The sequence below is a fragment of the Aptenodytes forsteri genome, unplaced genomic scaffold (genome assembly GCF_000699145.1).
Source record: "Aptenodytes forsteri isolate BGI_AS27 unplaced genomic scaffold, ASM69914v1 Scaffold188, whole genome shotgun sequence".
NCBI lineage: Eukaryota > Metazoa > Chordata > Aves > Sphenisciformes > Spheniscidae > Aptenodytes > Aptenodytes forsteri.
The window spans coordinates 1,090,900-1,105,339 of NW_008794371.1; the positions used below are offsets into that span (position 1 = coordinate 1,090,900).

Sequence of the window (14,440 nt, forward strand, 5' to 3'; positions counted from 1 at the left end):
AAAATATTGGTAACCTTGAAGTCACTGTGTATGACGGCTTGATATACTGCCACATGCTGACAGAAAATTTGAAATGCGATGAGCCCTGGGTGGGCAATTGCAGTGAAGAGCTGCTAGATGAACCTGTGGTGATGCATAAGCTAGCAAGTGCACAGCTTAACTCTGTATCTGAGGCTACATTTCTAAGATTGTCTGATTATCCTTTTTCTTAAATGTTACATGTGTGGAACCAGAGTGAACTTGCAGTGCAAAAACGCAGGCTTCAGAGTCGTAACGGTACTTTACCCAGTTACAGTTAAAAAATATCTTTTTTTTAGTGATTATTTTTCATGCTGTGTCTGAGTTAGCATGCCAGCTACACTTGGTGAAAATTCCAAGAAAAAGCATTGTCTTTTTCTTTTTAAATTTGCGTCACAGCATGGCAAAAATTTTAACATTCCCAACTGAATTACATCTCCAGATGTCTTAGTGCAAAGGTGAATTTAGGCTGTGTTCTGTGTTTCAAACTGATGAACATAAAATGATAAAGGCTTTGAAAATTTGGAGATGTGAAGAGCAGGTAGGCATACATCAATGAAAAGTTATTAGCCAATCATTGAAGTTAGTATCTGGGTGTTCTTCACCTTGTAAATCTTGTCTGTTCAAGTAATTTAAGAGAGAATCTTTTATGTTGGGACACTGCATAGTTTTCTTGATATCTGAATACAGTCTGCTTAACAGCAGAGCAGTAAATGACATTTGTTGCTGTGTTTGCACTGAATGCATTCGTGCAGAAAGCTTTTGTTCAAAACCTGTTTCTAAGCAGTTTTAGCTCTTTCAATTTCAGCATCTATAAAATGCTTTTAATTGGCCTAATAAGTTATATTTTAGTACCTGTATATGCTGATACTTAAGGCATGTGTGAGGCATGTACTGAATCATATTGTTAACCTGTGTACACTATAATTCGTGCTTGAGCAGTCTCTCCTATTTTCCCCTATTTTCCTGCTTTTCGGAAAAGATTAATAGAATTCTGCAATAAGGTCCAAGGTTCTGTTAAACTGCCAAAGGGGAAAAAAAATAATCAAGGTTTCTTTCTTCCCCCACCCCCCTTTAATCGCACTTGTCTGCTAACACGTTCATGAAATACACTGACCCTGATTCAATATCCTAATTTGCTGTGCTCAGGAAGCAGTCTCTAATATATATGGTTGTGCATTTCAGTGATTTTGGTTTTGATCAGTTGCTGTATGTGTTTGTTGTCATGTGATGAAAGCTGTGTGTCCTCCACCTTATCAAGTGTGTTAAAGAATATGACTTTCTCTGCAAGAGGTGTATCTAGTTACTTTTTTGTCATGTCACTATCTAAGAGTGTTTCTGAACTTTTGTTAGTAATTTCCCTTCAGTAAGGCAGTGTATGTGACTGCTTGATTATACAAACTGCATTCTGTTTTTGTATGTGTTTATATATGTCATAGGTAATGTGGTCTGGCTTGATGAAGTAACGGCGACACGGGCTCTAATAAATATGAGTTCCTTGCCTGATCAGGAGAAAACAAAAAGCAGAGAAAGCCATGAAGAGAAGACAGCTGAAAAAACCAAGAAAGATAGACTGAGATATGCATATATAGACATCATCTAGTTAAATCAATGAAACTTTAAACTTGTGCTTGGGTACTGCATAATCTAAATTACTGAAGGAGCTTCTATCATATAGTTTCAGGTAAATGTATTCTGCCACTTTAAAAAAGGCTTTCATCTTGGAAACCTTTTGAAGAAGCTGCTTCTTAAAAGGTGGGTTGGAGCTAGACCAAAAGCAGTAATTCAGTCGATACTGAACATGTTAGATGCAGGGTCATATTCAGATATGATATTTATAGTGGTACATGTTGCACAGAAATAAGTCTGTGATGTGCGTACAAAGGCAGTAAAAGGATGGATTCTAAGTGTGGAAGAAGAAGGTGTAAGAACATGTCTTATTTTTGAAATACCACAGTTGATCCCTTTCTTGATACACCACCATCCTTTAAGTATATCACTCACACTGATGTGACAGTGTATCACTTCACCACTGTGTATATCATCTCTAAATTTGGCTATTATACTTTCAAGAAAGAAGCACACTGAAAGGTCAGTTATAAAAGAGCAAAGCAGCGAAAGTACACCTTAATGTTGTGATATATCTGGTACCTGAATGCCTTAATTGTAAATTTATTTTACTTTTATGGATGTAAATTAAAAATTGGGCTTTTTCTACCTTAGGACTGTTTTACTGTTAGGCTGGTGTGATAAATTGCTGTGGTTCAAAGTACTGTACCACACAGTACAAAGCGAAGAGAGATGTTGTATTTATTAACTCTTCCGTACGTTTTGCTTAAACATGCTATATGAACAAAATGCAAATAGCCAGCCTCTCTGTTAGATATTTGCAGTGCTACCAAAAGCCTTTCTAGCAAGTTTGGGGTTTAGGGCTTTGTTAAACTTGTGGATCCTTCTAACTCATCCCCTTTTCTTCTTGTTGCTTTTCTCCACAATGCAGTCGCTCCTCAACAATCCATGTGACTTTAATTTTTGGGCAAATGTTGATAATGCTTCAAGGAAGACTCGTTATGAAGTTTTTGGAGATTAGTGACTGCCCTGTTTAAATGGAGCATAAATATATGTATTTAATCTTCTTGACTACAAATTACATATTACATCATCATTACACCACATCTCAAAATAAAAAATGTCATCTAAATTATTCCTGTTCATCTGGAAAAGTGGGATATTAGATAAAGTACAAACTGTTCAATTACATCTTAAGGTGTGAGATGCATACAGATACACTGCAGTAATCTGGCTTAGTTGCATTCCTGTTTTAGATAGTAATTTGAGGGCTATCTAGGCATGTATGGAAGCAAGAGACTAGTCTTTACTGTGAGAAGCTTATCATTTGGGGGGAAAAAAAAGTGTTTGAATGCTGTCCCTGATGGAACTTAATTATTCAGGTTTGAATTTGGCTCATTTGTTTACCTAAATTCTCTCTTTGGTTTCAGTTTGGTTAATTGTGCTTTACTCTTCTTTGAACTTGGGTATATTTTCAGGATCTTTTGAACAGCTACGGCTCTCAATGTTTTCAAGTCTACTGTTGGCTGAGATTAAGATAAGGAACTCTGAAATATAAAAGAGGGTTTTTTTAGTCTTATATCTATGAAGTACTTTGAGATCTTTGCAAATGATATCGGTATATGTTGATAGCTGTCCATATTCACTACTTTTTTTTGTTTCCTGAGGACTGTTTGAAAAAAAATATTCCTATATCAATTTTCTTACTCTGAGCTAAAAAGAACCCTGAAAAATCTGTGCAAGCATCTCACAATTATAGTAGTTCTGGAAGTGTATACTCTTCTGTTAGTTATTTCACTTCGAAATTAAGACACTAAGGTATCTTAATCTTTTTTTTTTTCCTCCTGCTCTCTCTCAGAAACTTCTAAGCTTTTGAATAATAACCTATTTTACATTGTTAGTATTGGATACTTGTAGGTACTTGCAGCATTTTAAAGGGAGGCTGAAGGAAATAGGCTTTTACATGCCTTTTACAGTCTTGGCCTTGCTGATCTCTGTCATACCCTGAAATGCAGTGCAATTTCATTTGCTTTCAAAGAATTAATAATCCACGTGTGCTGCCGCAGGCAGTTATCTGCACAGAGGCTGTCTAGTTAATGTTATTCTGTGCTCGTGCATGCTTCAAATTTCTGTAGACATTTACTGTTTTGATTATCCTCTAGGATGCACAGAAGAAAGGGTAACACCTTCAGTTTGATTTCAGAGAATGTAGGTAATAATAATCAAATGTGACTGACACACTAAAATGGAGGGGTTTTTTTTCCCCCTCCCAATTATTTTCCTTCTTAGAAAAACAGGAGGAAAGTTCTGATGATGAGACAGAAGAAGGCGAGGTTGAGGATGACAATCCAAGTGACGTTGAGGTCAGTAAAGAAAGTGAAAACACTATTATGGAAGTTCTGCTCTGACTGGTGTAAAGTCTTCGTAACGTTATAGTTCTAACCATATATATTTGCAATTCACAATTTAATTATCGAAGTAAATTAGATGGGGAAATGACAGGAAGCGCAGATATGCTGTTGGTAAGAATAGCTATGTAAGAGTGTTTTGTGAAAGTAGATTTTGTAAGAGTGCTAGGGCTCTACATCCAGCATGTAAGAGCTAGACTGGCTGCTCTTTTCTGCTGAGAGGAGGCAATGAAAGAACAATAATGGAAGGCAATGGCCTTTCAGCAGTGAGGGCAGTGCTTAAAGAGACAAATAGGATTTAGGCTGTCCATAGATATGTGTGGGAATCAGCACACGCATTGACATTTTGTAAGTAATTTAATCTTCACTGGCTGAATATATAATAGGTGTGATTAGTATTTTCTTTAGGAATGGCTCAGTGAACACTCATACATCATGGAAGGCTGAATTTTAGTTTCTATAAAGCAGATATAAATGGGAAAAAAAAAGCCTTTTAGTCATTGTGTGAGGGCATGAGAACCTGTTAGTAAAACCATTTAGATATGAAACAAGCAAAAAAAATCAAATAGTTGTTTTTCAGTGTCCAAGTTGTGCTATTTATTTTCTGCATTTCAGTCCGTAGTGTAGGGTCATTTGAAAATTACTGGATTTAATAATCTGATAATGTTATGAAGGAAGAGAAGGAAATATTTTAAACCTTTAGGGCAAATTACTTTAAAAATCCACATTAGTTTGTCAAGAAAAAAAGCAGAGTTCATTTGAACATAATTTGAAAAGTAACTTTCTTAATAATCAGTTGATTGCTTCTCTGTAAGCAATCCATTTTCGTTCAACAGTAATTTTATTTTTGAGTCCAAAATACCTTTTTTCCCCCCAAAGTTGGATGCCCTCTCCCAGGTAGAAGAGGATTCTCTCCTGCGTAATGATCTTCGCCCTGCCAATAAACTGGCTAAAGGAAACAAGCTATTCATGAGATTTGCTACTAAAGGTAAACGAACAGCTTAACGAGCATAATGAATTAATCGCTTGTTGTAGTCTTATTTGTTGACTAATTAATGACTTGAAGTACCTAATTTTTATTTGCAAAATTGTTTGCAAATTTTTTTTGCTAATCATTAGGTATTAAGATTTTGCAATAAATCTGTATTTAATATGTGAATTAAATCTAGTTCAAGTTGTATGAAAATTATTGCACATAAAAATTTTATCTTGGGCTCAAGGCATTCTTCTCAATACCAGAGAATAGGTTTTATGATGCCCTTCTCCACAGAGGTAAATTTCACATTTTATCAATATGGAAATCATTTGAGATGCTGATGAGGTATTAGTGGAAATTATTGCTAAATACAGTTGAGATATTAAATGATATTTATGAGTAAAATGAAAATCCCACATGGCCCAGAAATTGTATGTAAGTGACACATACAGAAAGAAAAGAAAGGTCATGAATAAGGTAAGTATAGCCTCCAGCAGTTACAGTGGGATGTAATGCTCTGTTAAGCTGATATGTAGAAACTCAGTCTCCCTAGAATTAAGTTTCTAGACACAAATAAAAATGTGGTGGTAGGAGACATTTCAGAGGTGTCAGCAAAATTGTATCCTTCATGAAGGAGGTTGAAGTAATGCTGATCTGTAAGACATAGTCAGTCTCTCTGTGTCTTTGATGGATGGTTATTTATTTTTATGCCAGTGTTGTAAGATACATTCTAAGAGGGAAATATTCCTTTAATTTTTGTTTTTTTAGATGACAAGAAAGAGCTGGGAGCTGCAAGGCGAAGCCAGTATTACATGAAATATGGCAATCCGAATTATGGAGGCATGAAGGGGATTCTTAGCAATTCTTGGTGAGTATTGGATAGAGGAGTTGGAACATTGCAGGTAATTGGACAAGATAGTCTAAAACTGTTTTAATTTGAGGATTTTCTTTCTATTCAGTTTATGTAGATGCTTCTTACTTGTAAACAATGTTTTTGCAATGTGAGTATGAATTTGCAAGGGGAGTATTTTCTCATGAAAATAAAGAATATTTATATTCAAAACATTCAGAACAGATCTCTGACATAAATGTACGTCTGCTATTAAAGTGAGTGATAATTGCATATGCTTAATCCAGGACTGAATATGGGTCATTCATGATGCCTTTTCTGTGACAGGAATGTCATTCTTTTTATGGTGTTTCAGGAAACGAAGATACCATTCACGTCGAATCCATCGGGATGTGATAAAGAAAAGGACACTTATTGGGGATGATGTTGGCTTGACTCCTCCTTATAAGCATCGCCATTCAGGTAATTGATGCCAGTATTGTCAACCCTGTAAGAACACAACTGGGGAATGGAGGGCCGGAAAGGACCTTAAACAATGCCTCATGTAATCCCCTGCGGTGCGTGAAAGTGAAGTGTACTTCTAAAAAATACACCTATAACTGAATCACATTTTAAGAGTTTGCAGGGAGCGACTGAGGCAGAAACTTCATGCTGCTCATTGGCTTGCCAACATAGCTGCTACTTTTTATGTGATATTTTTCTTTTACAAATTTAGGACATGGGTGCTATAGCATCAAGGGCAAAAAGAATAAATAACTTCTTTAAACTTCTTGGCAATTTGTCGTACGTGCTGTGTCAATTCTTCCGTTCTGTGAAAAAGCAAGCTCTAGATGTAGAACAATAAGGATGAGAAAATTCTATTAATTAGGCTTCATCTACTCCCTAAGGTAGGGGGTGTGCGTTAGAAAAATAATTGGTGTAAAAATCTTTGACGTGAGACAAATGCAGTGTCAACGTTTCATATGAGTGGCCTGTTAAAAATACAGCCATATATGTATCAAATCTCATGGAAGGTTCTGCATGTTGATGATGTACTGCTTCCTGAAAAGATGCTTGCACGCTGCTGATAACTAAATTTGAGTTTTGATTTATATTTAAATCGGTATATGTGATAAATTCGTACGAATGATATGTGCGTTCTTTTTGGCATTACTGCTTACAGGACTTGAAAGGATTATCGCGGAGCCAGCAGTTGTCACATTAAGCCCTGCAAGGTCGTAGGAATTGTTATGCTTAGTTCAGGAGGTATGAACTGCACCTACTACAAGAGGCAGTTGTATTTTATGTATTCAGTCCAGCTTTATGCTTGAGCAGGCTTCTGAGATAGTGAACACCATGGACTTTTTTTCTCCTGTGGCGATTTTCTTCCACTTGGGCTATTCTGTAATATACATTCCACTTAGACTATTTTGCAAAATATTCTCTCCCTTTAGCCTTAGGGAACTACAAAGACTCATTTGTAATGGATCATTAATTACAGTGATTTTTTTTTTTTTTTTGGCCTTGGTTTTGAGGTACCTTATATGAATGATAAACTTCGGTTTATCAGAATCAGTTTTGTTTTGCTACAGGCTTAGTAAATGTTCCTGAGGAGCCAATTGAGGAGGAAGAAGAGGAGGAGGAAGATCAGTATATGGATGAAGATGACAGAGTTGTGGTAGAGTACCGTGATGAACTGCAGGCTTTCAAACAGTCCCGAGACCGCAGTGCAGCAAGACGATCGAGTGCTAGTGCATCTGATTCTGATGAAATGGACTATGATCTTGAACTGAAAATGATATCAACACCCTCTCCCAAAAAGAGCATGAAAATGACAATGTATGCAGATGAGGTGGAATCACAACTGAAAAATATTAGGTAAAAGTTTTATTCTTTAAAAGTATCAGTGAAAAGGCATTCTAAATTTTAATTAGTGACAGAGCTGTCAAAGCTTAAAGACAAACTGTTGAAGCTACTTTTTCAATTCTTAACATAATTTTGTAGTAGATATTTTAGAAAGAAATACAAAATATAGAAAGCAGTGATACAGGCTTTTAATTACAATTAACATTTTAAAATATAGCTTCCTTTGCAGATTTCTGTAACCCTCCTTATTGATAATAATGAAGTTCAAAGTGGAATCAATAGGCATTTATGCAAGCAAGCACAATTAACTTCTTGCATTTCATAACTAGGCCAGGGAGAAAGAACTCCTCTTTCTCTTTTCCCTTTACCCCTTCCTCTTTTCTCAGAAAGAAGAATAACCCTTAAGTGTTGATGACAAAAAGGAATTTACGTTCATTATGGGCATATTAACCAAAATCGCATATATTGTAGATTATTAAAATAACTTTAACATGCGTCCCTTCAGTAGCATGATTATACTTCTTTATAATGTCAAGTCCTTTAACAGTTTTGAGGTTGCTTATCTGCTCTGAATTTTGACCCAGAGACACAGCCTTAAGGAGACAAACTCGATACCTGCCTTGAAATAGATACTGAGGTATTCATGTGATTATTGCTAAACTTAGGATTCTGACTGGAACACGTGCTCTTCTAAGTAATGTTTTTACCTGTGTTTCTCAGTAGAGAAAGCCTGATATTACTGTTTTCTATGATGTAATTTTACATACAAGAAGACTTAAGTACTATACTAGATTTCATTTCATTTAAGGGACGTTAAATCTATTATTATTTTATTTAGGAATTCCATGCGAGCAGATAGCATAGCAACCAGCAACATCAAAAACCGGATTGGCAGTAAAGGATCATCAGAGAAAGTTGCAGATGTAAGACTACTGTTAGAAGAAAAACGTCAGAATAATACTGGGCCACGTCAGCCAAACAGCACTGTAAAATCAGGTAATTTTAAACTCTTACACTGTGCAGAATTGTAACTGGCTCATTAAAATGGATATATTCATTTCACATCTGTGCTCCACTGCAACTTACAAACCCGAGGGAATTCTGTTCAGCAGCAGTTTCTGCATCCATACAGTTAACTTTTCCTTGCTAAGAGACTGTGTTGGGGATTGCTTTGGGGAAAAATGAAGTACATTTGAGTGAAAGAGTGACATTTATTTTTATCCAGTTTATTTGCCTGTTTCTATTTCCCCCCACTTTGTCCTTTTTGATTTGCTCACTCCTTGAGGCAGAGATTCTGTATGACTGAGAAACATAGCATGTGGGGGGGGCTCATGTACAAAATGAAACGTGAAACACTAGCTACTTGCATGAAAGAACATGTATTACATGAATATGGACATATTTTTCAATTGACAAGGTTTATTTTTGGGCTTAATTGAGTGTTGCTTTTTTGACTCAGGTACGTGTAATTTCAGCTATTTCTGACATATGTAGTATCCAGAGGATTATCTGATAAGTGAAAGATACTTTTTTGTGTCAATGTAATGTAGAAATTATGTTAGTATGTTTTACCCCTCCTGCACATTTTGGGGCTCTGACAAGTTGGCACATAAATCCTGCAACTTCCTTTGCCTTTATGTTTTTGTTTGAACCCTCTTTAAGACTAGGAATATCTAGCTAAACCAGACAAACTTCAGAATGTACGACTTGCATCATGCGTTAAGTATCAACATATTTAGGATTCTTATATTCTGTTTTTCATTTCATTCTGCAAAATATTAAGCAGTATTGGAATTCTAAAGCAAGGTATCTATTATCCGAAAAGAATCGTTGAAGGCATACCAATTTTTGTATAATCAGTCTCATGCTGGATACATACGTGCTGTGCTGCTAAACCAGAAATGCAGCAAGCCATGGAATAACTTACTTTTTCAATCTTCTGGACATAGCACAACCTGAAAACATTAAATGTCAAATTTATTGCCAAAAAAAAAGAAAATGAAATCTGGATGAGTTTTATTGCAGACATTGCCAGGACTGAAATCTGAGTATGAAAGACCTAATGAAAAGACTAGAGAAAAGATAAAAACAGAGAATCTGGCTCGTTTCAAGTTCCTCAAATTGTGCATCAAGCATAAAATTAGCTGGCAGAACTAAAATAAATACATCATGATTTTTGTCATTTTAATCACTGAAAATATCCCTAGATGTGCGGCAAAGACTGGGAAAAAGACCACATTCTCCAGAAATCAAACCTCCAAGTAGTACCTCTGCTCCTCGTCGAGAACCGATATCAGATGTACACAGCCGGTTAGGAATCCCCAAACAAGATGTAAAAGGCCTCTACTCTGATACCAGAGAGAAGAAATCAGGTCAGTTTTATGGAGAAAATGTAATACTGCAATGCCTTTGGTTTTACAGTATAAGAGAAATTTCAGCAGAAAATCATGAAGGATGTTCAGTTGAGTGAAATTAAAGACGAATTAGCAAATGTTTGTTCAGAGCTTTGAAATCTAAATACATGTAGGTAGGTTGAGCCGAGTATTTTTATGAGCGATGTTTTTATATAGGGATGCTTGAAAGTAGAGGACTACTTTAAAATGGTGGTCAAAACAGGGCACTAAAACAAGTGTGATGAATGCAATGGCACTTCAGACCTGTGCGTAGCATTTTCTGCAAATGGGAAACAGTGAACAAGACTGCACTGAGCCTCCCGCATTTTAATTTCAACTCCTGCTTCAAAGCATAGTTAAGTTCCATGCCAAACATTAAGGTGGGAGGAGTACGAGGAGTTTAAAGAGATGCAGTGAATTTAAGACTTAGGTTCCTCCAGAATTCCTCTTAGTCCTGTCTTTTTTAAAAAAATGTTTGTTTTTCATCTGATTAGGTAATTTATGGACCCGATTAGGGTCTGCTCCGAAGGCACAAGAAAAGACTTCAGATAAACCTGAAAACTCTGTGGCATCTCCAGAGGAAGATGATTCAGAGCTCCAGCGGGTTTGGGGTGCTCTCATTAAGGAAAAAGAACAGTCTCGGCAAAAAAAGAGTCGATTGGATAATTTACCATCTCTACAAATTGAAATCAGCCGAGAAAGCAGTTCTGGATCAGACACTGAATCATGATTGTTTTTACATTCTGATCCTCAAGATTGTGACTCTGCAGTGTGGCAAGATTTCCTTTGCCCCAAAGCTGGACACTGGCAAAGACTCTGCAGTGAAGGTTCCAGAAGTGTCTCTGTTCCTTTTATACAAAAATAGAGATGCGTATACCACTTGAAACCTAAAGCAATCACGTTTGTCTGGAGTCTGTGGTTGGCCCTGTGTTATGTAGGGCATTGTCATATATGTTTATTACAGCAAACCTGTAGTTAATTCTAGCAAAACACTTTTCCCCAAGCTTTGAACTTAAAAGAAGAGGCAGAAATGCTCTGTATTTTTAAGAAGACCTTTTTGTTCTTAATATTTTTAACATGGAGCCTTTTAACAAAGTATTTTACACAGTTTGTCCAAAGAACAGGGCATTTCATAATCAACATCATTGCCTTGCCCTTCTGGCTCTTACCAGCACCTTTCCTTTCCTCTTGAAGTAATAACAATAATGCTTCCCGGGTAGGCAGCCAGCAAGGATAAAGCATGAAGGGACTATCACTTTCCCTTCCTCCAAAATACTGAATGTAAATCTAAGTTAAACGTTTCAGTACAGTGAAATTTCACATAGTATCCAAGTAGCATCACTGCTCTCAAGGAATTCTGCGCATTTATTTTGGTGATACTATGTTCTGCTGTAGTAGGGATCGAGATGTTCAAGACTGCAAAGTTGGATGTTTGAGAATTGTGTAAATTCCCAAGGGTTTAATTTTTTTTTTTTGTTACATGATGAGAAATTATATTTCTTTCATTTCATCTGTATTATGTTTTGAAGAAATCTAACAATGTAAAAGCATACATTTTTATATTTGTGAGAATCTTCCTGTTGGCCACGGTGAAAGCTATAGTGGTGTTTTCCTATGTGCTGTTTAACTATATATATATAACTGAAAGAGAAAAGGAAAACTATAGGATCACTGTCTCATGTCAATATTTTTGAATGTTCTTATTGTATAGTACATGTGGATGTGGACATGGTTGACTTGTTACATTCAGCTTTTTTACCCGCATACCCTCCCTAGGTAGGAAAAAGGTTTGATCAGTGTGCAGCTGCAATTTTTTCTTGTTGCCTATGGCATTTATTTTGATTGCCAATAATTCTAAATAAGGAATAATGCTAGCACATCACATTCTGGTAAACAGAACAGGTAGCAAAAACATCGTCTGCTACATTTTGATAGTCTGAAAATTTGTTTGCATTGTCCCTATTTCCCAGGTTCTGTCAGTCCAAAATGTCTATGAATCTCTCTTCCCCTTTCTGCTTTTTAACAAACTCCCCCGCCCCCCCATTTTTGTACTAAGTTGAAGTAGGTTTGAGGCTTCACAAAAGCAAGGAATCTGCGATTAACTTTTCTTATTGCTTTATTATGTGTGAGAATAGCAGCATAAAAAATTAAAGGTAAAAATGAAAGGTGCAGTGACTAGAAGGGTAATCTGGGGACTGACTGGGCTTCAAGCCTTATTATTTACTTGTTTTGTGACACTCATCCTTGATTTTATATTTAATTATTGAATATATAAATATGTCTCATAAAAGTACTGTTGAGAGTAAATGACTGCAATGTCTGATCACTGTAATAATTCATTTTAACGTGTGCTTTCATTAATATCCCTTCCAAAGCTTTCAAATAGAATCGCACCCATACCGTACTCATTTCTCAAGATCCTGATAAAATTTATTTAACCAGTGTCTTTTTGCCAGTAAACCTTTGTGTTTATTGATTATTTAAATCACTGTTCAAAGCAGTGATTACTGCTTTGAATCCATTATGACCTTTCCTGTTCCTGAAAGGAGATGGTGGATATGAATCGCGCACCTGGTCTACGAAGACAGGCTTCTGCGCTGTTACGAATCTTTGCGTGTTTTTAAGCTCAGCAACTGGTTGTGGTCTGCTGTTAACATTGCTGATAACCACTGTGTTTCCATGTAAATACTCATAACTTGAGCCCGGTGAAGGACAGACTAACTGGTGTGAAGGGCAGAATGGCAATGGGAATCCCTTCAACCGATATAAAAGATCTGAACTGATGGATGTATGAAAGCAAGAAAAGCAATGTAGGCGAAGGCTCGCATTCGATGAAGAGGAGCCATTAAGGCTGGTTCTGTCTTCCAGGTAGTCATAAATACGCCTTAACAAATGCCTCCGCGTTAGTCGGGTCCATTGTGTTTATGATTTGGGGGGAGGGTTATGTGTGTTAATGAGACCTTGATAGCTTAGCTGCAAGAAAAATAGAGGTTTACTCTTCAAGGGACCTGTAGAGAGTTTTTTGTAATTGAGTGTTTGCCTGGTTTTGCTTTTTGATGATGTACAGAGAAGCCTTGACAAGTGTTTGCTGGTATCAGGAATTCTAGCTTTGGTCTTCCTTAGTTACCTGAACGTTAACTGCTGGGTTTTGATAATTAAAAATGAGCACTGAATCTTTAGTGAATGCTTTTTCCTCAACATGGTTAACTTAAATCTATTTGACCTAGAGAGAGACTGCATAGAGAATTTTGTTTTAAGTCCCCTTTTCTTTGCGGTCAGCTCTTTTGCTCTTAGCTAGGGTGTTCTTGATCTTTCACTGAACTCCTAGATATTAGCGTATTCCAGGTTAGACAAATTACAATTTCAATGTAAGGAGCAAAATTAAGTAATTAGAATTCTTTGCATAATAAAAAGAATGCAAGACCTACAAAGGTGACCTTGAAGGAATTTGATGCAGAAATTAATGTTTGGATACTGAGAAGTGCAACCTATGTATGTTACTAAAATGAACTTACGTTGAAAATTGCAAGTAGTTTGGCTTTGGCTTTTGCTGGAGGATCTATGCCTCAGAGGAAAAATTAAATCTTTCTGAATTTTAGGTGACTCGTTCTAGGACCGCACTAGTCCTTCTTCTAGGAAGTTTTTGCTGTTTTAAAAAGGTATTTTCTTGGTAAACGGTTCAGGCAACTGTTACATTGTGCAAAAGAAATTGTCGTGGGGGCTATGGGCTCTGTGCCTGCAGCTGTCCTCAGGCAGACTCTGAACGTGTGGCGTTGATGGTGAGACTTGAAAGTGAGGGCTTTTTTTTTTTTTTAAATTTTTTTTTGAAGATGATGGCAGATGTGTTTAAGAGAGGGAAAAGGAAAGCAAAAACCTCCTTATTTTCAGTTCAAGATGACATTATAATGTGAAAATAATGACACTTTTATTCAAACAGCTGTTCTATTCCAAATAAAAGCGGTCTGAACTCACACCCGACCTATCCAGTTTTGCTGGAATGTAAGTAACAAGGCGCAGTGCTGCGCCTCTTCCTGGTGAGGGGCCTGCGGGTGCTCCCTTGGCTGCCCTGAGTGGGGCTTGTGCCTTCCTGGGGGCAAGATGAGGGTCCCTGCTTCGAGGTGTAGCCTGTCCCAGCCCGGTCTTAATGAACCCACTTTCCTGCTTTCAACCGAGCAGAGGGGTGCCTAAAATTAGGGTCCTACCGGCCTAGCGAGGCTGAGAGAAGCCCCAAGGCCCGGCTCCCGCGGCCCCCTCCCGGGCCGCGCTGCAGGAAATGGGCGTCTCGGCCCACCGCCGCCTCGTGTAGCAGTGGTACGGTCCGCGCCCCCCCGCCGCCGCGAGGTGGTACGTCCCAAGCCTTTATAAGCGGCCGGTGCCGCCC

General features: G+C 37.3%; 1 protein-coding gene across 1 annotated transcript in view; it reads left to right on the forward strand.

Annotated features, from left to right (window-relative positions):
• Positions 1-12,841, forward strand: part of NCBP3 (nuclear cap binding subunit 3) — a 20,443-nt gene extending 7,602 nt beyond the window's left edge. The window contains exons 6-14 of the mRNA XM_009287635.1: positions 1,458-1,586; positions 3,877-3,950; positions 4,875-4,983; positions 5,740-5,839; positions 6,177-6,283; positions 7,393-7,678; positions 8,505-8,662; positions 9,874-10,038; positions 10,554-12,841. Of these exons, the coding sequence (XP_009285910.1) occupies positions 1,458-1,586; positions 3,877-3,950; positions 4,875-4,983; positions 5,740-5,839; positions 6,177-6,283; positions 7,393-7,678; positions 8,505-8,662; positions 9,874-10,038; positions 10,554-10,789 (1,364 nt within the window). The 3' untranslated portion in view covers positions 10,790-12,841. The remainder of the gene's footprint in view (positions 1-1,457; positions 1,587-3,876; positions 3,951-4,874; positions 4,984-5,739; positions 5,840-6,176; positions 6,284-7,392; positions 7,679-8,504; positions 8,663-9,873; positions 10,039-10,553) is intronic.
• Positions 12,842-14,440: the final 1,599 nt, after the last annotated feature.